This window comes from Camelus dromedarius, chromosome 15 (genome assembly GCF_036321535.1).
Source record: "Camelus dromedarius isolate mCamDro1 chromosome 15, mCamDro1.pat, whole genome shotgun sequence".
Taxonomy (NCBI): Eukaryota; Metazoa; Chordata; class Mammalia; order Artiodactyla; family Camelidae; genus Camelus; species Camelus dromedarius.
The window spans coordinates 42,908,007-42,933,646 of record NC_087450.1 but is presented as its reverse complement, the minus strand read 5'-3'; the positions used below and the strand labels follow the sequence as shown (position 1 = coordinate 42,933,646).

Below are 25,640 nucleotides of genomic sequence, written 5' to 3'. Positions count from 1 at the left end.
CTTGCGTGCGTGTGTGCGCGCGCGTGTCCACGCGCGTGTCTGCCTGTGTGAATCGTGGGGAGGGTGTCGGGCTACAAGCTGCAGCAAACCACGGCTCTCGGGGAGCGGAGCCTAGCGCGCCCCCGAGCCGCCGCCTGCCGAAGCTGAGAGCGCCGAAGCCATTCATGATTTTGGTGACGTTATTCCAGGAGTGGGCGAGAGAGGGCGGGGCCTCCCGGGGCCGAGCCCCGCCCCCGCTCCTATAAATACGGCTTCCTGGGCCCTTTGTGGGGCTGCGAGCTCGGTGGAGAACTGAGAGCTCCGTCTTCTCTGCTGACGCCGCTGGCGGTGGGGCTGTCTCCAGGAGGCGGACCGGCGAACGCCCAGTGCCCGCACTCGGCTGCCTGCCGCGCCTGTCTGCGCCCGTGACATCCTTACACGGGACGCAGTGACCGTTTTTAAATCACAAGGGCGTGGGTCAGGCTCCCCTAGGACTTCATGTCTGTATATTTCCCCATTCACTGGTAAGTATCCTGCGCCCTCGGCGGGCATCTGTCTCGTGGCCGTGGCTGCGGGTCCCGGGCGCCTGCTCGCGCCGGTTCGGGTGCGAGGGCAGTGAGCGGCGAGGGCGCCTGGCATTAAACTGCTGCCGAAGCCCGTGCAGGAGTCAACGTCAAGGTTGCAAAGGTGGGGGTGGGGGGAGGTGGTGCTGAGCATCCAGACAAAGGAAGTGAACTCGAAGCCCTCACTTAAGTGACAGCTGGGAGGGTGTGTATATGGTGGTGGTGGTGGTGGTGGGTGGTGCGGAACCAGGGGTCACAGCTGAATCCAGTTAATAAAACCCCCTATGCGGAGGGCTGCAGGAGGCGCGCGCCCTGCCTGGCGCAGGGGGCTCCTGCTCTCCCTGGGCCCCTCCCCTTTTCCTTTTTGTTTGCATGCAAGTCTCGGCGTCGAGGCCGGCGGCAGAGGGGCTGAACTGGTGCAGCGGCGGCGTTTGCAGAGCTCCGAGGGGTGGGGGAAAACGCTCTCCCCACACTTAACCCGGCTGAAACCACAAGCAGCAGCACAAGCTGTCGTTGCACCCTCTCGATCCCTTTCCTCTCCATGGCCCCTAAACCCGACGAGCATTTATGGGGGCCCGGGCTGAGGAGGAGCCGCCCTCACCGGGCCCGGCTGGAAGGGGCCCTGGCCGAGCGGGGGAACGCGGAGATTTGCACCCAACCCCGGCTGGGGCTGGGAGGGATGCGCTCTGGGCGTCCGGTTCGTTGCGGAGCGAGGCCACGGGCCGCTGGGACTTGCGCGCAGGCTGCTGCTTCCTCCCTGCGCTAGGGAAGAGGAAGAGCGGTCGGGGGGCGAGCGCTGGCGGCCCCAGAAGCGCGCTCTCAGGTGCCGGCGCGGAAAGTCGGGCCCCTCGGGCTCCAGCTCCGCGCAGTCCTCCTCAGCAGAGGAACCGGAAAGTTCATGCTTCTTACTTTAACTTTTCGCGGCCGCGCATAGCCGTGAGCGAGAAGTGAGCGCCCTGAAACCTGATTAAAAGCCTGGAGAGAGCCCGGTGGGCGCTCTTCTGGCCCATTTCTCTGGGGGTCGGCGGTAGCCTTTCCATGACTCAGGAGGAAACGGACTTCGGAGTCCTGGCTCCCGACCTTAAACTTGCCCGGAAACCCAGCATCTTCTCTTAGTTTTCCCTCCCCCATCCTAGTCTGGCTCTTTTCAGAGAGGAGACTGAACTCTCAAAACAAAGTGAAAATTTCCTCACGCCTGAGGCTTGCAGTGTCCTTCTTCTTCTGAGCGCCCCTTCACTCCCTCCGTGGTATCTGAGCAGCCAGGTACCATATGGGTGAGACTTGGAAGGCCTTTGGACGCTGTGTGCCCCTGGCCACTCAAAACTTGCTAAGATGGGTGTTAGGGCCTATCAGAGTTATCGTCCCCTGAGAGATTAAGGTTTGGAATTACTTTACAGTTGATGAGCATTTCAGTTTGCAATGCCCTCCCCCTAGATTAGTCTTTTAGCGTAACTGTGAGATATGCATAATTAGTATCGTGGTAACAGCCTAACAGGGCACCTGCGGCTCAGAGAGGTTATATGACTTGTTCAAGATCACACTGCACTTGACTGGCAGAGCTTGGACCAGAACCTATCGCTTCTGTTTCCAAATCCAATGCCGTTTCTACTCTATGTAGGAGCCATAAAATGAAGAAGAGTTTGGTACTCCTGTTTCCTTAGTCTTTCTAAAGCCTATCCTATTTTTTTTTAAATCACGTGTAAAGGCATGATGGTGAAAATACTGGATGTTATGTGGCCGGTACGTTGACTTCGGTATGTGCTACTTGGCATTACACATTCGGGACCCTGTGTGTGCCCATGTCTTGTGTGAGGATAATGGAGCATTTGTATCCTGCTTACGAAGTACAAAGCACTTTCACATGTCAGCCATTGGTGGGCCAGCCTGGCCCCTCTGGAAATTTCCTTTGCAATCAGAGTCCAGGCATCCTTAAGGCTTTTAATCCAGGGGATGTTTTTCAAGCTGTGAGCTGCAGCTGCTGTGGCTGTGGCTGGAGAAGGGGGTTGGATTGCAGATGTGAAGCTTGCAGAGAGCTGACCCCTTGGGGCTTTAAGTGGGACATTTTGCAAAAAGGAACACCAGAGAGACAGAAATTTAGGAAGGCAGCATTATTGAACTTGGTTTCCCTGAGTTTGACCTGCTATCATTATGTAATAATAATATTCAGTTCCCCTAGAGACGGGTTGAATTGGTGTTAATATAGATAGATGGCCTCAGCTACCTACTGTTTTGTTTTTTTTTTTCTAGTTCTGTCACTTAAAAGAAAATCCAGAGTCACTCTGTGCCAGTGGGGACAAGTACAGGAGAGGAGGGAAGAGGAGGTTCGCAGAGTGGTTTTCAGACAATGAGCTTTGTTGGTGGAGGTTGAGAGCTTGATTCTCTGGGCTTGTAAGGTGCTTCCTCGGGGCATGAGCTTGTTTTTCTGAGAGTTCTGTTTCGAACACCTCTCATCCTGCTTCCAGACAGTCCCCTGCTCTAAGAGCAGGATGCACCGAGAGTAGGAATGTGAAAGTGTGTGTGTTTGTTAACTTGTTCTGGGTTTCTTGGCAGCCCTGACTATCTGAGATCGGCCAAGATGACTGAGGTGATGATGAACACTCCATCCATGGAGGAGATTGGCCTTAACCCCCGAAAGGATGGCCTTTCCTACCAGGTGAGTTCATTACTGGCTTTCTTCTGGCTCTTAAGAGCCTGGTGGCTTATGACAGGGCTGGAGGCAGACTTGATTCTATATCCCAGTGCCACTTGTAAGAGCTATGTGCCCTTGAGAAACTCCCCTAATGCCAGTCTTCCTCTGTAAAATGGGGCAACAATAGTCTTCATCTAAATTGTGGTGAGATTCAACATGATGAAATGACACGTATAAGGCATTCACAGTGCCTGGGACACAGTGAGTGTTCAGCAAGCATGAGGCAATGTTATTAACTAGTCGTCCTGGTTGCTGTGGACTCTCCCCCTCACAGTGGCAAAGGGGAAGTGATTTGTGCAGTCAGTTCAGACCAGAACTTCCCTTCCCAGCTGTGCCTTGGGCAATAACAACATCACTGTGAGGGGCAGCTTATGGAGAAGGGTGGTCTGGTGGAGGAATGGCTGTGCCAAATGCTTCTTTCTTCTTCTGGTTGATGGTTGACCAACTGATTCCAACAGGGTTAATGTTCAAACTACTTAGAGTTGAGGAGACCTTTCCCCAAAGGGTAGCTATCTCAGGGATGTGATTGCCGCAATCCAGCTTAGAGATCATCCTGTGTGGTGGATCCAGAATGCATAAGGACCAAACAAGTGGCCTAAGTAACCCCTTCAGGTTCTCAGCCCAGTGCTGGTTCTGGCTGGCCATGTGCTTTTCAATTGCCCCTGGCTGACTGCAGAGACCTTCACATACAACTGGGGCAGTGAGCTGTCTTCAGATTTCCAAGGAGAGTGTCTAGGTTATTACATTTGGGCGAGGAAAGAGTCTGTTTTTAAGCAAAGACTTTGGAGCTAGGGAAATTGTGCAGGATGGCTGGCCAGGGAAGATAAATAGGTGTGATGGGCTCATTCAGCAGATAGTAACTGAATGCCCACCATGCCCTTTACAAACGTTACTCATTCACTCTTGACCGTAGCTCTGAGGTGGGAATTCTTGTTCTATTTCACAGATGAGGAAACAGACTCAGACTGAGTGGATGACTTGGGTCTTGGACTCCAAAGCCTCGCTTTTCTGATGTATCACGTGTCTGTGCCTTGGGGCTGGGTCTTGGCTAGAATCTAGACTGGCTCTGGGTAGTCACTCCTTACGACCATCCAAGGCCATTTGTTTTGTAAAAGAAGTAGAAACTAGGAAGCTGAGTGGGTGTGATGGAGGGAGCGTGATCAAAGGGAGGCGACATGAAAGCTAAGGTTGGGTAAGGTAACTTGGCTGGTGACAGCAGAGTCACCTCAGACATGCTGGGGAGGTTCAAGAAGGCCCTTTGTTGTGTGTCAATATGGCTAAGCACCTTGGCTGGCTGGAAATATGTATTAGGTAGCCTGATGGGGTCCAGGGGGAGAGGGGGAATACCCTTTCCTGGTTGGTTTTATACCTTCCACCCCCACAGTGGGTCTGAGAGAGGCAATTGGAGGCCCACAGCCTGTAGGAGGGTAGAAGTTTCCTGACCCACTGGCTGGGGTGTTTTTTGGATACCAGTTTCCAAGCTGCTGAATCAGAGTGAATCTCTTTGTGGTTACAGGTGAGTTTTTTTTTTTTTTTCAGTTCTGGGTTTTAGATTTCCATCACAGAACCTTTCCAAACACAGCCTTCGATATATCCTGTGTATGCTTTTTATATTCTCCTTTTGAACACGTCCCAGGATAAAGGGCCAGGTCCTACAGGGCAGTTTTCTTCACTTTCAGATCATTCTACTGGATCTGAGGATTATTGCCGGTGATGATGGAGAAGGGGCCGCAATGCTGGGTGAGGACAGCTGACTTGGGGCTGCAGTGGCAGGAGGAAAATAAAATCACTTCTGTGCTCCTGAAATAACTTGTTGCTGCCTAAGAAAAGGGCCCTCAAATCTTCCCTTGTGGTGCTAGAGTGAAGGCCCAGTTTTCTGTCAGGAAATCTGTCCCTGCTACCTGAGTGGTGGCTACTACCCAGTTCCAAAATATCTTACCTAGAACTTCAAAGCACTCTGTCACAAGATTTTGTCACAGGACTTCAGAAAGTTCTTCTGGTTGCCTGATGAAGAGAAAAGGGGGAGGTGGTTATCTTCAACCAAGCAACATTTATTGGGTACTCGCTGTATGTAACGTGCTATGCTGGGCACCTTAGGGAGGGTCCAGGGCCCATGTGGGAAACCAGTATCTACATAACTGGAGCACAGGCAGTCTGGTGGGACAATACAAAAAGCTACGGTCAACCCAGGCATGTGTGGCAATCAGAAGGCTTGGGAAAAGGCAGTCAGACTGGGGCTGGGCGTTGAAAGAAAATTAGGACTTTGAGAAGGCACCTCCATCTCTAATTTTGTTGCACCTTCAAATACCGCTTGACTTGCTTCTGTTTAGGCCAGCTGCAGGGCTCTGCAGAGAGCTACTCTGACAATTGTCATATGACTGATATTCTCTAGACCCACTCAAAGCCAGTGCCATCCGATTAAACACATTCCCACCAGAGCTCTGGGGATTGGTTGGAGCTGCACTTGGCCAGAGCCTGTTCACTGTGCATGCTCAGGCTGGGCTCAGATCTGGGGTGGGAGGTCTCCAAGCTCTGTTCTTGGCATTTGTCCTGAGGGTAATAATAGTACATGGCTTTTACTGCGACCTGCTTTTCCAAGGAACTAAAAGTGGGAAGGAGACATCAATCTTGACTTGGCAGATGAAATAGAATCTCAGACTTGTGGTTTGACCTTGAAACAAGGTTGTAAAATAAATAGGCACACTGGACTTGGTCAGTCATTCCCCCACCTTCTGGACCTACCCAGATGAAGCTTTCCCGATTTCTCTGTCCCAGATGTGACCTTTCTTCTTCTAACACCTGTGGCATTTGAGCTTAAATGATGCTGCCCTGATCCTGCCTGACCTTCTCCCTGTCCAGGTCTCTGAGGGCAGGGGATGACTTATTCCCTCTTTGTGTGCATCAGCCATCACCCCTCTAATACCCCTCCCCAACCCACGGTGCTTGCCGGCCCAGGGCCTTCACAGAGCAGGTGCTAAGTGGATGGTGGTTGTCTCAGTGAAATCAAGTCTCTTGATTCTAAAGCTGGCCACCTTCCCCTCTGCCATAGGATTTTTAAAGGGCCTTCTCAGACTCCGATAGATGTCTTTTTATCCCCTGAAGGATTCAGGTAAGCCCTATCTCTTGTGCTTAGGAAGTTAGTGCCATTTTATGAGCATATATAAAAATCAACAGAGCTGGTGCCTTATGTCGTCTTAACATTTATTTAGAGAGTCAATTCAATATGCAAAATCCATGTTGGCACTCTCACTTGGCATGAATTATGACACCTTGCCGGGTGGGTGAGTAAACGGTTACTAGAAAGTCTTGAGTACGTTTTGGGCGGGATGTGGGTGGCGGCCAGCTCATGGGGCTGAGTGGGAGGGTCTCCATGAGGATGTTTATGTCCCTGCTGTCTGCAGCTCCCTCCCCACGCTGTGTCTGTGGGCCTCCTGTTCTCCGGCTCATGGGACAGGAATGTCTGTGCCTAATGCCTTCTTACTTTTCCTAATTCAAGAAGGCGGGTCAGTGGCTGCCTTGCAGGGCCCTCCTCTGACTCCAGGGGCTCTAAGAATGTGGCATTTCCGAATGCCTCGCTGGCTGGGTCTCCTTCCCTGCTGTGCCCGAATGGTCTGGGCCCTGAATGGGGAAGGGTCCTGAGTGTTTGCCTGTGGACACTGATGCTGCCACAACCCAAGGGCTATGATAGTCTGGCCTTGCTGCCTCACTTCCGCCAGCACAGCACAGCATGCTGAGGCTTCTGCAGTTTTATCGCCCATGCTAAGTTCTAGACAGAGATCTGGCTCCATGGTTTTTATTTAAAACTGTTCCTTCTAAAGCAACTGGACCAAGATGATAACTTTTATCCTTCCCAAGGCTCTCTAAATTCCTCTCTGATCAGCACACATGTCCCTCACTGGTCGCCCATTGTATTCCTCCTGCTGTTCTTGGTCACATACTCCTACCATTTGACATCCACCAGTCAGGCAGGCAGGGGGAAGCCAGGGAGGATGCACTGTAAACCAGAGGTGCTAATTCTGCACGCACCACAGTGTCCCATGTCCTGGGCCTTGCTTTTGATCTGCAGAGCTAAGATCTTCCCTGCATCTTCCCATGCATTTGTCTAGACAGAGGGAGGGGTATCCTGGTGTTTTATATGATAGGGAGGAGGGACAGTGGTGGGTGACCTCTTCCTGCCACAGCCCTGTCTTTTGTTTCTTGCAGTCTGAGCCTGTGTTTTGGCTCTGCATTAGGGTGGGTTCAAAACACCGTGCTGGCTGGGAGCTAGCCCCTCCCCAGACGGGACCTCTGCCTTTTCCATCTTCAAGGCCCAGCAATAGCCAACTCCTTCATCTCCCCTCCTCACTCCTTCTCAGAAGCAGCAACTCCTCTCTCAAAGAACAGGCTCAGTTTAACAGCTAAGGTCAGGCAGCAGTTCAGAAACACTTTCTCTTCACTCCTATCTCCGCTGAGCTTTTCTTTACGAGACCCCCTGAGCCTGGCTTCCCTGTTCCCACCTTTGTAAATGCAGATGTTGAAATCATTGGTGGGTTGAGGTTCCTGAGTGCATCTCTGCTCCGTCTCCCACAAGCCCCTGCTCACAAGGCCACTCCAGGTGGAGTTCATCCACTACCTTCGTGTCCTCATCTTTGTGCCCTTGTCTGATTGGCTACCCACAGCTGGGTACCCAACTTGTTCTCGAGAGTTTCGGAGGCCCTACTGAGCAGCTGCACAGAAGTCCCACATTCACCAGGAAATCGTCTTTCACATCAGACTTTAAAAGCCTCAGTTGTCCCTGGAGAGACATAAAGCTAAAATTCCAAAGCACTTGGCAGGAGACGTCCAGCCATGGACACGCCACATTACTGGAATCCCAGTGAGTTTTCTTTCTCCTATTCCTACCCCATCCCCCTGCTCCCTGCTTAGTACAGTTCATAAGAATGTGATGCAAAACAGGCAGATAAGGCCACACAGTTCAGAAGCACAAGGAGCCTGTTTCTTTGAGTGGCATTAGGCCTGTATCTGCACGTGCTGCCTCTTTTTGAGTCAGTGCCCACGTTGGTAAGGTCTTGTCTACTTTGTATGAGGGATCCAGCACCTCCCTTCCAGTGCCCAAAGCCTCAATACAAACTTGGTGTTCACTGTTTTAGAACGCCACTGGGTGAGGGCCTGCAGAAGGCTGGAATTATTCCCATGCACCCCCCCCCCAACACACACACACACACCGTGGTCACAACAGTGAGTCTGTAGCACAGCCAGGGAGAGAACAAGCTCGCTTCACTTCCCAAGACAGCATGTCACACACTAGAGCCACACAGCCCGGCCTTCTCTCAAAGGGCCTGTGTTAGGCCAGAGGCCTCTCCATCGGTGGTGCGTTCATCACTCTCCAGACCCAGGCTCTGTGTCTTAGACGGCTCTTTGTTCCCACGATGCTCAGTGCAGTGTCCTGCAAATAGTTGCTTAATGATGCTTTGTGATAGATTGGACCCGACCGCTCTCCCTTTCCTACACTGAGAATTATCCCTCTACCTTGGCCATCCCGTGGCATGGATTTTTATAGGATCAGCATTTTCTCTATGCCAACCCAGTCTCCCAAGTTGGATAGAGAGGAGGATTGGGCCATTAGGGAAAGGGATGAGTTTGGGTGGTAAATCTTGTGCCTGGAGCCAAGAGCTATTCCTGGGTGTCTAGTGAATGTCCCGAAATGATCTTTCAGGCCCAAGTCCTGAAATAAAATCCTCGGAGGGTAAAGACAGGCCTTCATCTGTATGGGGCTCAGAGTTGCCAGGGCTTCACTCCTTTTCAGTCTCCTAGCTGCTGTGCCCCACTGGCTGCCTCTCACCTCACCACCCACCCTTCCGTTGTCCCTGAGCCCGGGTCAGGAGGATGCTCTGTCAGTCAATCAAATCCTGTGTCTGCTCCTTAGTCTTCATCTGGGGGAGGGCCCCTTATTGCACAGACCTGTCTTAGAAAAAAATTAAAATTTGTTAAAACTTTCTCCAGACCATTGTCCAGCTAGCCTTTGACCTCAAGGGAAGTTTGGGGGCTCCCTCAGCCCCCTCCCTGGTAGAATAAATTGCCTTGCACTGTCAGAAGTTCCTTTTAGGTAAATTGTATAGAAGAGGCACCTGAGCACTTGGCTGGAGCAACGCTGACTATTTGCAGCTTGGCCAGGAATTGTATTGGAGCCAGTGGGAGGGAAGGTTCTGGACCTCTCAGCCAAAGTAGAATTGGCCTGAGCAAGGAGGGCAGTTAACCAGCCTCAGTCCAGAGAGGGTTGGTCTTTAGGTCTGACTTTCTCCTAACGTGAACCTGAAGGTAGTTTCCAGGCAGAATTAATAATATGCCTTGGATTCATTGTCTGCCTTTGCTCTGTAGAGCTTGAAACACTCGTCTACCCTGGATTGGAGAGGCATCCTTGGTTTTCCCAAGTTCCTAAGCATTTTCTCCAGAAACAGCCCTGTTTATAAGCTCTAATTTGTCAGTAGGAGAGCATTAGCCCGAGGTGTGTGGGCATCGCCAAGCTCAGCCGCTGATCCCTGTGGACAGAGCCTGAGATGCCTACCGAGGTGTGCACGCTCACACACACACACACTGTTACGTGAACTCACACACTCACACTTACTCATGACCGAAAGGGCAGACAGCGGAATGTTAATAGCGGTTGTTTTAGGTCAGAGTGCTGTAATTATAGGAAAATTTTCTTTTCCTTCCTACCTTTTTGAGTAATTTCATATTTTCGGTAAAATTGGCGTATTTTATCATTCTTATGCTTACTTTTCAAATTTTTAAAGTAACATATGCCCATTATGGAATTTTTATTTTCTTCTTTAAACTTTTTGTTTTCCAGTCACCACAATCTCACCATGAGTGACTCTCAACTGTTAACATTTTAGCATCTTTTCCCTTCTTTTCCATAGCGCTTATATTTTTATGGGGCCAAGATCACAGAGTTGTGTTCTGCTTTTTTACTTAAAGGTATGAAAGTCAGCAGCATCGCATCATTAAAATTTATCTTAAAAATGCTTTAAAGCCTGCATTTTAATAATTGCACAATGTTATATCACAAAGTTACAACATGATTTTTTCATCAGTCTTCAATTACTGAATTTTAAAAAATTTTATACATTTTCTTTTATAAGTAATGTGATAATTTATATGTAATTTTACATATAAATTTTTTATCCATAGTTTATACTATTTCCTGAGAGTGGAGACTGAGAGTAGAATTTCTGAGTCAAAAAGTATAAGTGTGTGTATGTGTGTGTTATTATAAAGGTAATATTAATTCCCTTTAGAAATTTAGGAAAATATAGAGAAGTACAAAGGACAAAAATGCCCATATTCCCATCACTGAAACATTTTGGTATGTTTACTTCCAGTATTTTTCTATGCATTTTTATTAAAAAATAAAATTGAGATAATACTGTATATTCTAAGTCAATTTTTTCCCACTTAGTATAATATTGTGACTGTGTTCCTGTCATTTGGTTTTCTTTGTAAAACCGCATTTCATTTTGTTATGTACCACTTATTGCTGAATATTTAGGTTGTGGCATATTTTATTCTCACAGAGAACACTGCTTTGAACATCATTTTACACAAATCTCTGCACAGGTCTGATTTGTTTCCTCGGAATGAATTTCTGGAAGTAGAATTACTGAATCAAAGAGACTCAACTTCATTAAGCCTCTTGATTGTATATTTCCTTAAAAACAGAAAACAAAGAAAAGAATTTATCATAATATAAGCTTCCAGCATTGAAAGCTCTAGCAAATAGAATCTCAGGGGTGTAAAATCTTTATCGATGGGATAATGGAGGAACTTTGTGGAGAGAAGTCAGAAAGGTGTTTGGTCATTTTAAAGGGTTTGGGAGATGTTGTACATCTTCCTCTAGCTTGTTAATTGCTTATTTTGAGCAGAGATTATGACAATTAAGATGTTTAGGCAACATTTTGTCAGCATTGCCAAACGGCCGGGGAGCGTATTCTTGTCCCATAGTGGGAAAATTGATGTGCTCTGTGGATTACGAATGCACATGAGTCCGTGTTTGCCCTACTCATCTCCTTTATTCTATTAATGACATTGGAGCACCATGTGACCTTGAGGAAGACCAGAGAAGCTGCCTCAGCCTGGAGCCCCAAGAAGGTTGACCAAATGTACATTTAGTCCCCAGACCCACTTTGGTTTTCCTGGGGTTCTAGGTCTGGCTCATGAAATAGTCATGGTTTAGAAATATTGCTTCCCTGGAATTAAAGATAAACAGGCTCTTAGAGCTAGATCTGAACATAACAGAAGTGTTGGGCCAGTGTTCGAGGGGCTTCCACCAATAGCATTGCAAGGCTCTAGGTTCCTTGCAACAAGTAAACAGCCTAGGCCAACATTCCAGTAGGGTCCACCTATGCCTGGTGGTTTACAAAGTTAATTTAGGTGTTACACAGACAAACTTTAAAAATGTTAGTGTATTTTATGGTTACTACCTATGACAAGTAATACTAATTTTCCATTTATGTAGTGAAAGAGTTTTATTTAAAAAAATATGTTTTAAACAAGTGAGTCAATGAAAAATGCAATGGAGCCATAGTGTGTACATGGACAGGAGAGAATAGTGATGGTGGTGTCTGCCTTCCTGAGGCTGGCATCACTGTTCTTACCATGAAGGAATTTTTTTTTTTTCTTGAAGGGTTGAATGTGTCCTCTTAGATGGAAGCACTCTTAAAGCTCAGCTAATACTAAGTTATGATTTCTGTATTTCTTTGGTCTCTTGCCCCTTGGATATGGCAGCAGAAGCACCAGGAACCTTCTGGCTGTTTTCCTTGGCACCCTAATATTGGGGGTTTTAACCCCAAATTTCTTCTTAATAATGTCCTGTGTATACACCACTTCATATTTTAACAAAGTGTTAAAACCAGAGGGTAGCTGTCCTGGGGTTCACACAAACTTTCCAAGGGATGTGCCAACAGAGAGCATTTTGGGGAAATCAATTTCCACATCTTCTGCTTCCTTCTGTTGCTTTTCTAAAACTGCATTTCCTGAAGACAGGCTTCACTAGTTTTCTTTCCCTACCTTTCCTGTCAAGATTGCCCTCTACCCCTTTTATTAAAAGGACCTGATTCTCACTTTCCTGAATCTTTTTAAGGTGTCTTTTTCCCAGGGTGTAGAAACCTTAGGGCCATCAAACAAATGGGCCATTTAAAATGTTACTGTCTAAGAAGCTTTGTAAATCCCACCTATCTACTGCAATAAGAAACCAATAAAAATTACTTTTTTGTCTAATACTTACATGTGGTATGTTTATGATCACTTTTATACTAATAGCTGCAATAAGCCAATCCAGATTTTTTTTTTTTTTTACTCATAAGCCTTAGGGTCATGGGACAGAAAAACATTTCAAGTCAATTTGTATACATAAGTACATCTTTTTACTGCAGAGAAGTATGGAAAAAGCTAAAGACTAAGTACTTTTAAACATGAAAATATATTAAGATAGAATTCTATGGAGCAGTAGAATAGAAAGACATTTTTAGGTAGAGAAAGGAATAAGATTTGACTTAAGAGCTTGTTTATGAGTTTTTTTTTTTAATAGATGGTAGTTGATATCAAATTGCTATGGTATTTATAAGCCATTGGGTATATATTTAAAAGAGTGGTATAAAAGTTTTGTTTTAAAATGGTAATATTTGTAATGTATCAGAAGCGTTATGTGTCAATTTTCAAAGATTTGAAAGGAGACAGAGGTTATCAAAATTCTTTCAGGGAGTATGCCAAGTTTGGAGATTGTGGATTTAGACACTCTCTTTGGGATCAAAACTGTGGTACTGCAGCATCTCGGAGTGGGAGGGCACCTTCAAGACTGGGCCAGTCTCTTTCAGACAGGAATGTGGTCTACAGTAATATGGCATTGGGTCACTGCATGTTCTTTGGACCCTGCCAGTGACACCGAGCACAGAACCTCTCAGCACAGCAGATTGTGGACTACGAATCTGGAGAACTGATTTCTAATCTTGGCTTTGCCAGTATCTGTCATCTCAGGCAACTCACATCACCTTTTTGGGCCTTGATTTCCCCGTCTGTAACAGGGAGAGTTGATTCTATGATTTTTTTGTTAGTATATTGTATGATGAGGTGAAATCTTCCATCCTGACCCTAAATCAGCCCCCTAGAGTTAAAAAAAATCTCTCTCCTTCATGGCAACCTTTCAGATATTTGAAGGAACCTTTTATGTTCCCATCAAATTTCTTCCAATTTTTAAACATATTATCCTTCAACCTTGACTTACGGAATCATCTTCATGAGGGTTTTTTCTCTAGGCCATTGGTCCTCAAGTTGTTTTTATCTCAGTCCCTTTTGCATTCCTAAAAGTTATTTAGGACCCCCAGAGATATTTGTTTCTGTGGGTTATATCTTTTGATATTATAACAGTGTTTAAAATTTTTATTATTTATTACTTCCTTTAAAATAACAATAAAACCATTACATGTGAATATAAATAACCATTTTTAATAAAAATAAATATATTTTCCTAAATAAAAAAGTTTATCGAGAAGAAAGGTTTCACATTTTTGCAAATCTGTTTGGTATCTGGCTTAATAGAAGACAGTTCGAGTCTTATATCTGCTTCTGCGTTCAATCTGTTGTGTATGTGTTAGTTGAGGTAAATAAAGAAAATCTGGCCTATGCAGATATGTAGTTAGAAAAGGAAGAAATATTTTAACAGCCTTTTCATATATTTTTCTTTGCTATTTCAGCAAAACTCAAGTGGTAGTTTCTTAACGGCTAGTGGTAATGAGGAATCTAAACCCTTATCAATGAACTTTCTGTACTCTTACATTAAAATTCATTAGTCTGTCTTGCACTTTGAATGAATCTTTTACACAAGCTTGGTTTCATAACGTGCCACACTGATCATTAGGAAAATATAGGTTCACTGAGTTATGCAGATCTTCCAAATGATAACACATTTCATTATACAATATCAAAAAAAATCACATTAGTTAATATCTTCACTGGTCTCATCAGAAATTCTTCAAGTAATAGGAAACTATCAAGCTAATGGTGGCTGATACAAGTTTTCCAAAATTCTAATTTTTGCTTGAGACCTCAGTTTTTATCATTGGTACCAAATACCATCAGTCATTTTCTCTGAAATGTCAGGCTTCTATCTGCCAAATACCCAAGTCTGAATAACCATGGTTTGCTGGTCAGTCATTCTTTCAACTGAAAATGGAGTTCCATGGAAAAAGTGGCTAGTTCAGCTTGCAAGTCAATCACACAAGTGCTTTTCTTCCAGACAACCGTGGCGCTCTGACATGCACCAGAAGTGTTTTATGCCAACTTTCCATTCCATCATGTAGAATATTGAAACAACATGTACTTGTTTTTAAAACCCCTTTATTGTGGCATAATTCCTCTAGAGTAAACGACACATATTTCAGATGTACAATTTGATGAATTTTGATAGATGTATACACCTATAAAACAACCACCACAATCAAGACAGCAAACATTTCCATCACTCCCCAAGAGGTGTAAATTTCAAACTCCCAATTTATCCCTTCTTACCCTCTTTACCCCCTGGTAACTGTAAGTTTGTTCTCTATGTCTGTGAGTCTGTTTCTGTTTTGTAGATAAGTTGATTTGTGTCGTTTTTTTAGATTCCAGATATAAGCAATATCATGTGGTATTTTTCTTTCTCTTTCTGGCTTCCTTCACTTAGAATGATAATCTCAGGGTCCATCCATGTTGCTGCAAATGGCATTATTTTATTCTTTTTATGGCAGAGTAGTATTCCATTGTATATACATACCACAACTTCTTTATCCAGTCATCTGTTGAGGGACATTTAGTAAAACAACATGTACTTAAGAATCAGTATTTCATAAAAATTAATCTTTATTGCTTCAGCTAGGACATGAAGTTTTTTGTTTTGTGAGATGGTGAGGAATACAATGAGGACAAGTACAATTTGCTGCTGATCATTAGTTCTTGCTAAAGTACCAGCAATTTCACCCACCATTCCTTTTTATACCATTAGTGCAAGTATCAACACAGGAAAAAAGGTCAATAACATCTTAGTATTATTAAGAAAATATTTTGACTCTATGGACACTCTCTTCTGGAAAGGACCTTGGGAACTGAGCTTTGAGAACCACTTCTCTAGACTGAACGGACTGTGTCTGATCAGAGGACAGCAGGACATCACCTCCCTGTTAGTGTAAATGGCTTCCATGAGGTGAGCAGACCTCTAGGAACGTAGGACAGTTAGATCCAGTGTTTTTGCATCAATACTGTAGTTATGACCAACTAAAATCTCCAGGCCTCTTTTCCTGGACCTACTATCAAGCAAGGCTTCCTATTTGGGAGGGGGAAAAAGAGTTTTTAACTTAAAAAAAGACAGATAAATTAGCTGATGACCTCACTTTGGGAAAAGGTGAGTTGGAAGTGATGGATGTCATCTAAGTGGACATTTTCCACAGATGGTGGAAAGGGAGGTGCAGCTGCGGACTGGGGAATCCTCAGCCTAACATGGACAGGTGAAGCCAAGAAGCTGCCTGAGTCCAGAGAAAAGCCTAGGGTGACACCAAGTTCAGGGAGGGCACATGGAAGGTGAGGTTACACAGGTTAGGTGAACCTAAGGAGGGTCATGAGAATGAGGGGAGAGCTTAAGTCCCGAAGCAGGCTGCCCAGGTAGTGTTCTGCAGAGGTGGTGGTGACTGAAGTCCAAGCAAAGGCCCTGGGGCTGGGCTGTAAGCAAGTCCTTAGAGACTTGAAAGCGTTGTTTCCATCCAGGGATGGGTTTGGAAGCCCTGTGGTAGAGGTGAAGAAGGGAACCCCAGACAAGGATGAAAAGGCTGTTGGACCAGGCCAAATAATCAAGATTTTTGTCTCCAAAACAAAGAATGAGGGGATGATTGGAAATGGCAGCCATGTCAGTCTGGGCTTTCTGAGAGGGGAGTGTGGCTGTGGGACACCGGTAGTACCGACAGGAGAGATGGAGAGAGGCCATCTCCAGAGGCCCAGAGATGACTGGGAAGCATGTCTTCTTTTCAAAGGGCACCTATGATATAGGTGATAGGATGCGGGTGTTTGAAATCTCTGCTGGATGGCTGCGATCTTTCCTAACCACGCTGGAGAACTTTGAGAGGTGCTCTTTAACATTCCAAAAGGCCCATCAGCTTGCTGGGCCCAGAGTTATCAGCAGCGATTAGTGCTAATTAATTGGAATTTGGAACTCTTGACTTGCAGGATGGGTGTGTGTTTGGGAGATGTTTATGAAAGATGGTGTTTATCCAGAGGATTTCCTTTTCTTTTAAGTTTCTAGGCTGGAGGCTTAAGCATCTTTAATCCAAAGGAAGGAGCTCCAACAGTTGTTATAAAGCCCCAAGTCTCTGCTCAGGCCTCCCAAAGGGTTAGTGAGATACCAGAGAAGGGTAGGAGAGGGTGAGGTGGATGTTCTGTAACCCAGTCCAGGAGAGATTCAACCGAGGTGATTCTCAAGGATGGAGAATGAGGTCACTAGCATCAGAGTGGAGACGGGAGAATGTTCTTTCCCATCCCCTGAATCCAGTTAGTAGCCACTGTCCCTTTGCTATAATTCTTTCTGTTCTTACCAGCCACACTTTGAAAAGTCAGTAAAATCCAAATAATGATTGATGATGATAAAATAGCAGGAGGCAAGGATTTCAAAGAACATATTTCTTGCCTTCACATACTGTTAGGGACAAAAAGCAGGCTGTACTTTTCTTTTGAATTAGCTACTGCTCATTCATTCAGCCTTTGGCAGAGAGCAGGATGCTGGTAGAGATCTGCCCATTGTTATAAACCAGCCCCTCCTAGGAAGGAATAAACACACAAGGCCAATCCATTGTTGTTCTCCAGGAAAAATAAGAAACCCAGGCCCCTGCAGTAGGCTGGGGGTGGAGGAGGGGAGTGTGCATAATGGGAAGACTTCTAGCTGTAGGGGCTTCCACTGAAAGGCCAGGATCTGGACACGGCAGTGGCTTCCATTCCAGCTGGCCTAACCCGATCCCTGAGAAAAGAGAGGCACTGGAGGGGAAGTGATGAAGTCACCACCAATTCTCCAAAGAACTTGGCCTAGAACTTGTGAGCATGAGCCCAGGAGTGCTGCTGATTTGCTCCTGCCCAAGCCACACAGCTACAGACTTCCTAGTCCCTCACTCTAAATGCTTCCTGGGGACCTCAGCTTTACCTAGTAAGAACCATCATTAGGAATTTAAAGTTCACAGAACATGTTCACACGTAGCTGTATTTGATTCTCTCCAAAGCTCCACAAGGTGGGAATTAGCATCCTAATTTATAAATGAGGAGACGAGGGAGATGGGCCTCCACATCTTTGAGCCTGTTGGGTACCGTGTTGGGCACTCAATCTGAAATATCATGTTGTCCTTCAAACAATACTGTAAAGTAGAAACTCCTTCCTCATTTTACTCAGGAGACAACCGAAGCTCAGAGAAGTTAAAATGACTTGACCCCAGTCACAGAGATAATCAGACATGGGGACAAGGTAAAAGTCAGATCTTTCAGACTCCTGGTCTACCTGTGGGAGTGGTGCTATGCCCTTGCAGATTTGAGGTTGATTCTCCCCACTCTGGAACCAGAGAGGGGAGAGGCTAACTGTGTGGTTTTGGATGCTGAGGCAGATCCCTCTCAGGGCCTTGGAGAGTGGCCTGGTTATTCACCTCAGGCTCTCTGCCCCACCTCACCTCTCCCCTGCACCCCAGCTCGCCTCTTTCCTCTGTTCCACCCCAGCAAGGAGGAGCAGGATGGCCAAGCTCCCTGGGTCTCAGCTTGCAGAACTGGTCATTAGCCCTTTGTGTTGAGTTAACCACCTTTCGTCTCCTCTGCCTGCTGGTGTCCGCTTTCCCCATTAGCATCTCCCAGTTCTTTGCCCAGCCCTCCACCCTCCTTGTGCCAGCTCAAGTTGTCTGTCCAGGATGATGGCTGAGGGATGCATGCGCATGGGGGAGGGCTGCTCCAACCAGAATCGCTCACATTTTCCATCCCAGGTGCCAGACACCTCTCTCCTCTCCCACCCCAGAGGCAGCCGGGTTTAGGTCACCTGGCTTAGAGGCAGACAGCTGATAGGTAGGCCCCTAAATTTCGGCCCTTTGGGGTCCTGGTATTACTTTTCAGTTCCACTCCATGGGTGAAATGGGAGCCGACTGACTGGCAACTTTTATCCTCAACAAAAGCCTGCTGACTGATTCCTCATCTCCAGGAGCTCACCTTCACCTGAGACTTCTCTGCTCTGACGCTGCCCATGGGGGTCCATCAGCCAAGCATCCTCAGTTTTCCCAAACAGTTCTGCTTTCATTGTTTCCATATTTAACCATTCATTTGTGTGGCTATTTATATTTATATTTACATATTTCATATACATTGATATTAATAAAAATGAAAGGAAATTAAAAATTTTAGCCTCAAGTGCTGAATAGCCACATGTGGCTAGTGTTTACAGTTGGCCAGTGCAGACAGAAAACATTTCCATTATTGTGGAAAAATTCTATTGGACAGCTCTGATCTACACAGCCAGAAATTCCAGTATATTGGCATCCAAACTATATTGCACAGATCATTTCTTCCTAGAAGGTCCTAAAATGCCTTTGACCTTTCAAGTGAACTCATTTAAGTTCCCAAAATGTCAGGGCCTGTTTGAGTTGGAGGCTACCTGGCAAAGGATGCTTTTGAAGAAGTGTCCCCTGTAAAATTCATATTACCAAGTTGAATGCCTGCTATTCCTCCGCAGTGGGACATGCGGGACCTGGGATGTTCTAGGGTTAGGGTTAGGGTTAGGGTTAGGGTGTGTGTGTGTGATCTCCAAGACTTCATTTGCAAAGGAGGGAACTTGATGTCTCTTAGTTTCATCCGAGCCATCATCCCTGGCAGCTGAGTGTGACAGCTGGATGTGGAGTCCAGTGCTGGCGCACAGAGGAAAGGGCAGGGCTGAGAGAAACACAGCTGGGGTTGGATGCTTCTAGATCTGTCCTGCCTTTGAGACTGAGGGTGGGAAATGCCTCTCAGAGCCTCCTTTCTAGGCTTCCTTTCTAGACTTCTTGGAGATGAGCTTTTGCTGCAGAGAGAAGAGAAAAGGATCTTTTTTTCCCCCCTTTCCCCTGTCCAGAGAGAAGGGACGCTTTGGGGTAAGAGATTTAACCAGAAGCAGTTTCTTTTTGGAACAAGGGCAGTGCTTTATTCCCTGCCAGTTCCTGCAGGCAAACAGCATGCCAGGCTGGCCTGCCGCCCCAGCCCTACCTGTCATGTGCTTGGCAAGTCTGATTTGAGTCCTTTTTTCCACTGCCTTCCCCACCCCGTCAAATTGCAGTTGCAACCTCTCATTTTTCTGCTGCCTAGATGATTAAAAAGCATGACTTAGTGGAAAAATCTTGACCTCCTTGGGGTCAGCCTCTTAGGCAGCTATTGGAGATAAGATTGTACTAGCAAAATACTCAGCTACGCTTTGCAAGCCTTTCTGTCTGGACGTAAGGAAATGAGAAGCTGTTTGGTTTTGGGTGCGTTTTGTTTGTCTTTGGAGAGAGCTACAATTTTCCGAGGCATAAATTGGTACTATCTGATAATAAAATAAAATCTCTGATGGGAGGGTTAGATTACTACAGTGATTTTTTTAAATGTCATTAGGCTTTGCAAAAAAAAAAAAAATTTTTTTTTGATGGTGCCTGCTTCAGGGAGCAAAGTTCTCTGGCAACTAAGCAGTATCAGAAGTTCAATGCTCAGACTTCCCCCAAGGACTTAAAAGACTTAATTGTGCAGCTTCTGGTATGAAAGGCATTGTCTGGAGTTATTTTAATTACTGTATTAGTGTTGCTGCTTCTTGCTTGGAGATTGAATACTTACTATAGTCCTATTGAAACTGCTCCAAAGAGGACATTCCAATTTGAATTTAGCATATGTCCTCAAAGCATTTTATCGTCTCTGTATTTGCCAAGGATTTGGACCCATCTAGTAAGACCAGAAGGTCACTTCACTTCTTTTCTTTTTTTTAAATATATTTTTATTGAAATATAATCAGTTTACAATGTTGTGTCAGTTTCTGGAGTACAGCACAATGCTTCAGTCACATAGGAACATACATATATTCATTTTCATATACTTTTTCACCATAAGTTACAAGATATTGAATATAAGTTCTCTGTGCTATACAGTGTAAACTTGTTTATGTGACTTTACTTCTTAAAGGGAGAAACTGAGGCGCAGGGGGTTGAGAGGTCTTGGTTAAGGTTATACAAGTGGCATCGAGGACATAGAATCTGGGGTCTATGGCTTGACATATCAAATGAACACCTCATTTGAAGTCCTGGAGGTCTGAGTTTGGGTCCCTGTTAAGCCACTTCCTAGCTCTGTGGCCTTGAGTAAGTCACTTGCCCTCTCTGTGCTTCAGTTTCCTCATCTATAAAATAGTCATCACACCACGACATACTTCAGAGGATTATGAAGACAGGTCCTGCTCAGCAAATGTGCCTGGCATACCTTCCATCATCATCATCATCCTTACTTTAACATTTTTTCCCCCTATTTTTGGTTAAAGACCCATTCCCAGCTAAAAATGAAAGCACATGTTCTCCACCCTTATTGTCCTCTTCTTCCTTCCTTGCTGCTTGTCTCTTTGCTCTTCCTCAGCTTGAGTGATCAGAATTAGAAGCTGGCTGCCACCTTTCTCAGCTGGGGAGTCACAGGGTAGGCACGGCCCAGGGCTTGAGGTCAGAGGGTGGAGGCAGGGGCTTAGGTCTGTCCTGGGCCAGGCGTCCATCTCCTCTTCCTATGTCTCAGCTCAGTCCTTAAAGATTTAGAACAGCTGTCCAGACTGAGAAGCTCACCTTTTGGACCTGACTGCCCAGATAGTCATCCTGGGGCTTGAACTGGGGCCTCCAGCAGCCAAATGGGCTGTTATAGCCCAGGGCCTTGCCCATCCTCCCTGCTCAGGTTTCTGTGAAATGGGCATGTTGACCCAGTGGTGTCCATTCATTTCCCAGAAGTCACAGGTACTGAAAACAGCAGATCTAGGCTTGAATCCTGGCTCTCCCATGTGACCCTCAGAGCCCCAGGGTCTCTCTGCCCATAGTGGGTGGTGAGGCCTATGGGAGGTGAACTCTGACAGAGCTTTGCAAAGCATAGCATGTTTTCCACTTGTAGGGTTCCCTTCACTCACGTCCAGAGCTTGTGCTTGGAAGGGCCCATGTGTCCTCACCTGTAGGGAGGGGCTCCAGCTCCACATGAGAAGTGAGGAGGGGCCCAAGTAAGCCTCTTGACCCTCTCCCTCCTCAGCACAGGGGTCTGTGTGCACAGCACAGTCTGGGGCAGATCTGAGGGCTGGCCGCAGCAGGAAGAGAAAGCCCACAGTGGGGGTCAACTTTCCCCAGGCCTCCCTTCACCCCACCAGCCTAGCCCCTCCATGCCCTGTTCTCCTCCTGGCTGCCACTACGATACTTTTTATAAGCCTTGTTAAGTCTTTAATGATGCCTGGTTGTGCAGCTGGCTTAAGACTTAATCCCCAGCAATAAGGCTTTATTGGATAAATGGTTAATAATCACTCGTCTGTGGGGATTGGGAAAGTTGTATTGAGGCCCGTGATTCCCAGAAGGCCCACATGGCCTGTGACGTGGTCAGGGACTTGCCTGGTACTGCACTGCTTGGGGTTGGGTGCAGTAAGATTGGGCACCCTTGGAGTGCCCTGGAGGTTGGGAAGGCCTGAGTTTGTAGGAGAGCACTTCTGCACCCTCTGAAGACCAGAGCCAGGCACAGGGACACCCCAGGATCTCTTCAAATGTGTGTCTCCACCCTCCCCAGTTTTTGCTCTTTTCTTTTGCTATTAACAAGCTGTGTGACCTTGAGCAAGTCTCCTGACCCCTCTGGGTCTCAGTTTCTTCATCTGTCAAGTGGAGAAGTTGGAAGAGATGGCTTTGAAGGTGCCATGTGATTTCTGTGTGCCCCAGCGCCCCTCTCTCCGGCTCTCGGGCATGTCCCTGAGGGCTGTGAGTGGTGAGGGACTAGCAGCCCATTGGATTAAGTACTTAAGCTGCTGGGCAGAGAATTGGGTCAGCTGTAGTCACAGGGCAGTGTGCGCAAAGGGAATCTGCAGAGCCTGGATTTTATAGCCTGGTTTGGGGTTTCTCCCAGCTCTTGGCAGGGCACACAGTAGGCATTAAAAAATGCTTTGTTTACGGGACTCTAGAAAGAGAAGTAGACTCTCAGGTACGGAACCATCAAGGAGCCAGGCGTCATTCAACATGTAGAAAAGGAGTCTGGGGTTGTGTTCCCAGCTTGCCTGTTTCTGGGGCCACTCCCTCAACCCTGATTTGGCCTTGACTTTACAGTTGCAGTGAGATCAGAACCCATCTCCTTGAGGGGGCAGGTGGTATTGGGGCATAGGCTTGGGAGTCAAATTAGACCTGGGTTTGAATCTCATCCCACCACTGCTCATTTCCAGGCTGAGTGGTTTGTGCAACCTCCTTCTCCAAGAATCTCCCAGGATTCTTTCTAGTAGCATTAGCAGCACCTACATTTCAGCATGACTGTGTTGGGTCCAAATTATACATGTAAAGCGCCTGGTAGCTGGCTCATACCAGATGCCAATAATTATCCTGGGAGGAATTTAATGTTTGGCACTTGTTGTATGCGTTGGCTTTCTTGAGTAAAATGCTTGCTGCAAATGGAGATGTGACTTACTGTGGAATGATGTGATTTTGAGTTATTTTATCTGAAAACAAAACAAAAAATACAAACACTGCTGCGAAAAGTTTCAGCTTCAGGGCTAGTCTGCTAAGGGATGGTTTCATCTGTTGCCCCAGAATCTGCTCCCTGGCTCCTGCCTATATCCTGGCTCTGTCCAGTATCCTGAGGGCTTAGCACGGTCCCTGGTGCACAGCGGGGGCTCCATCCTGCCCGTGTAGGTGACCTGGTTCTGTCTCCACTTTCATTTTAGATCTTCCCGGATCCGTCAGACTTCGACCGCTGCTGCAAACTGAAGGACCGTCTGCCCTCTATCGTGGTGGAGCCCACAGAGGGGGAGGTGGAGAGCGGGGAGCTACGGTGGCCCCCGGAGGAGTTCTTGGTCCAGGAGGATGAGCAGGATAACTGTGAAGAGACAGCGAATGAAAACAAGGAGCAGTAAAGTCCGGCCGGCGCCCCCGGGTCACACCAGCCAGCGTCTGTACCTGAACTGTGTTCTTTCCCACTGCGACGGAAGGAGAGCGTGCGCCACACTAGTTCTGAAAACGGCCAGCGATGGCTTCCGTTTTGCACCTGCAGATCACTGAGTTGGTTTTCTTTTCTTTTCTTTTCCTTTTTTGAGATGTTGGGCAGCAGAGCCCTCTGCGACGACGTGCCAGGCCTTCTGAGAAAGGAAGCTGCTTAGAGCCAGGGTGGGGGTGCGGCGAGGCGGTGCATCTTTGAGATCTTTATCTGAACCCAAGCAGGCTGGGGGCAGTGGTGGGATTCCAGTGGGCTCTGGGCTGGGGGGGTGGGATGGGGGAGGTGCAAAGCCAGCCAGGAACATCCAGGGGTAAGAAAACGAATAGGAGACAGAAGAGAAAATACATGTTGTAAAGAAAACATAGAGCAGAGAAGTCCCGACCCCGCAGCCATTTGCTCTAGCTGCGGGGACTTCTCGCTCCAGTTTCACACACTGTCAGCCTTCGCTTTTATTTTGGGTGTGCTAGTCTGCTATGGGGAGGCAGGTAAGGAGCAGTAGAACCTGGCTGCCTGCAAAGCCAGCTGGAGGTCATGCTGGGAAAGAAAAAAAGTCTCCTAGTTCCTTCCCCACGCCCCTCCCCTCAGGCCCTGGCAGGTGCACTTGCCTGCTGTAAGCCGGAGGGTTTTTTAAGAGGCCGCACCTTTGAGCTCTCCCCTGATTTCATCCTTTTTGCCCGCCAGCCCTTTGGAAGTAGTGAGAGCCCTTCCCACCCTTGTTGGAAGACCGAGGTAGATGCTTCAACACCAAGGCCTCTTTCCAGTGGCTCCCCCTAGACTTGCTCTCTCCCTGAGCCGAGGCCCAGAGCGGTGGGCTCTCCCAGGCCGGCCCTTCCCTCTCCTGCCCTCCACCCTCCTCAGCCCCAGCCACAGCCGTCAGGCCCATGTGGCTGCCAGCCCTGCGGCAGATTCCAGCCAGCCTGACCAGCCACAGCACCCACTACGCTGTGGGATTTTGGCCTTTTTCTGGTGGGAGCTGAGTGGTAAGCAGAGGAGGCTTTTTCTGTTTCTTGTTGGGGGCAGAATCTTTCATGCAGGTCCCAAGAGCTGGCAAAGCCTGGGAATTATTGGATGGCAGTGACTGGCTTTCATGTATTCACCTGGAACTAAAGGGTGTTGTGAAATCCCTGGCTTCTTCCATGGTGTTCCTGAGTGTGGGAGGAGGGTGGCATGGGGGACACCTCCTACTTGTCCCCGGCAAGGGCACAGTTGCATGAGAAAGCTAGCTTGGACTTAGAGCTTCTTATCATAGTTAAGAACCATCTGGAGCTGCAAAGATTGCAGAACAAACTCTTCAAACCATCTCTGTCTCACAGCAGGACAGTGCAGCCAAGAGGTGAGTTCAAGACCCTCCCTGGGACTGAACTCGGCCAACCAAGACACCCACCATGTCCCCTCAGGTCTCCAGTCAGTCCAGGTCGACCCCGGCCAGGACTTGCTTGTTGGGTTTTATTTAATACCTCCAGGTTAGTGTGGGTCTGGAGAACGCTGGGGCAGGAGGACACGTCAGCGGGGCTTGGTTCTTGGAAGCCACTGCTCACCCCCTCACCCCTCGGCCCCCACCCTCTGTGTTGCCTGCTCGTGTTGCACACACCAATGGCAATAACTTCTTCCAGCTCCTCAAGCAAGTGGGAGAGGCCTGCAGCCTGCCCTGCGAGGGGATTTCTCTCTCTCTCTCCCTCTCCACCCGTTTGGGCTGCAGAAAGCCTTTCCTCGCTACTCGCATTCTCTCCCAGCAGCAGTTCTCATCCCGTGTCTCCCTTTGTGGATGGGGTCTTGCCTTTGAAAATCCCATGTTTCTGTGTCCTCCTCTCATCTGCTCCCCTGTATCATCTGTCCCGGTCTTGCTGTGTGATGGTAACGTGCTTGTAAACTGCATAACAAATCTACTTTGTGTATATGTGTGTTTATGGGGGTGGTTTATTATTTTTGCTGGTCGCTAGACCCCTTTGTATGACCATGTGGAGTCTGGGCAGGCCAGGGGCTGACAGCTCAAGTCAGGACCCTCAGCAGTGAGCTTGCTGGGGGGACCCAGCTGCTCTTGGACAAGTAGCTGAGCTCCTGTCTGGCCTCCTCTTTTTTTTTTTTTTTTTTTTTTTTTTTTTTTTTTTTAGTAACTTGTGTGTATTTCTAACTGATCATATTGGGAAAAAAAAAAAAACCAACCCTAGTATTTCAGTAAAAATGCCTGTTGTAAGATGAACCTC

General features: G+C 47.2%; 1 protein-coding gene across 1 annotated transcript; it reads left to right on the top strand.

The window, feature by feature from the left end:
• Positions 1-259: 259 nt before the first annotated feature.
• On the top strand, positions 260-25,097 carry LBH (LBH regulator of WNT signaling pathway). The gene is made up of 3 exons (XM_010987759.3): positions 260-503; positions 3,093-3,195; positions 23,168-25,097. The coding sequence occupies exons 1-3, from the start codon at positions 478-480 to the stop codon at positions 23,354-23,356; spliced, it is 318 nt and encodes a 105-aa protein (XP_010986061.1). The 5' UTR covers positions 260-477; the 3' UTR covers positions 23,357-25,097.
• The last annotated feature ends 543 nt before the right edge of the window (positions 25,098-25,640 follow it).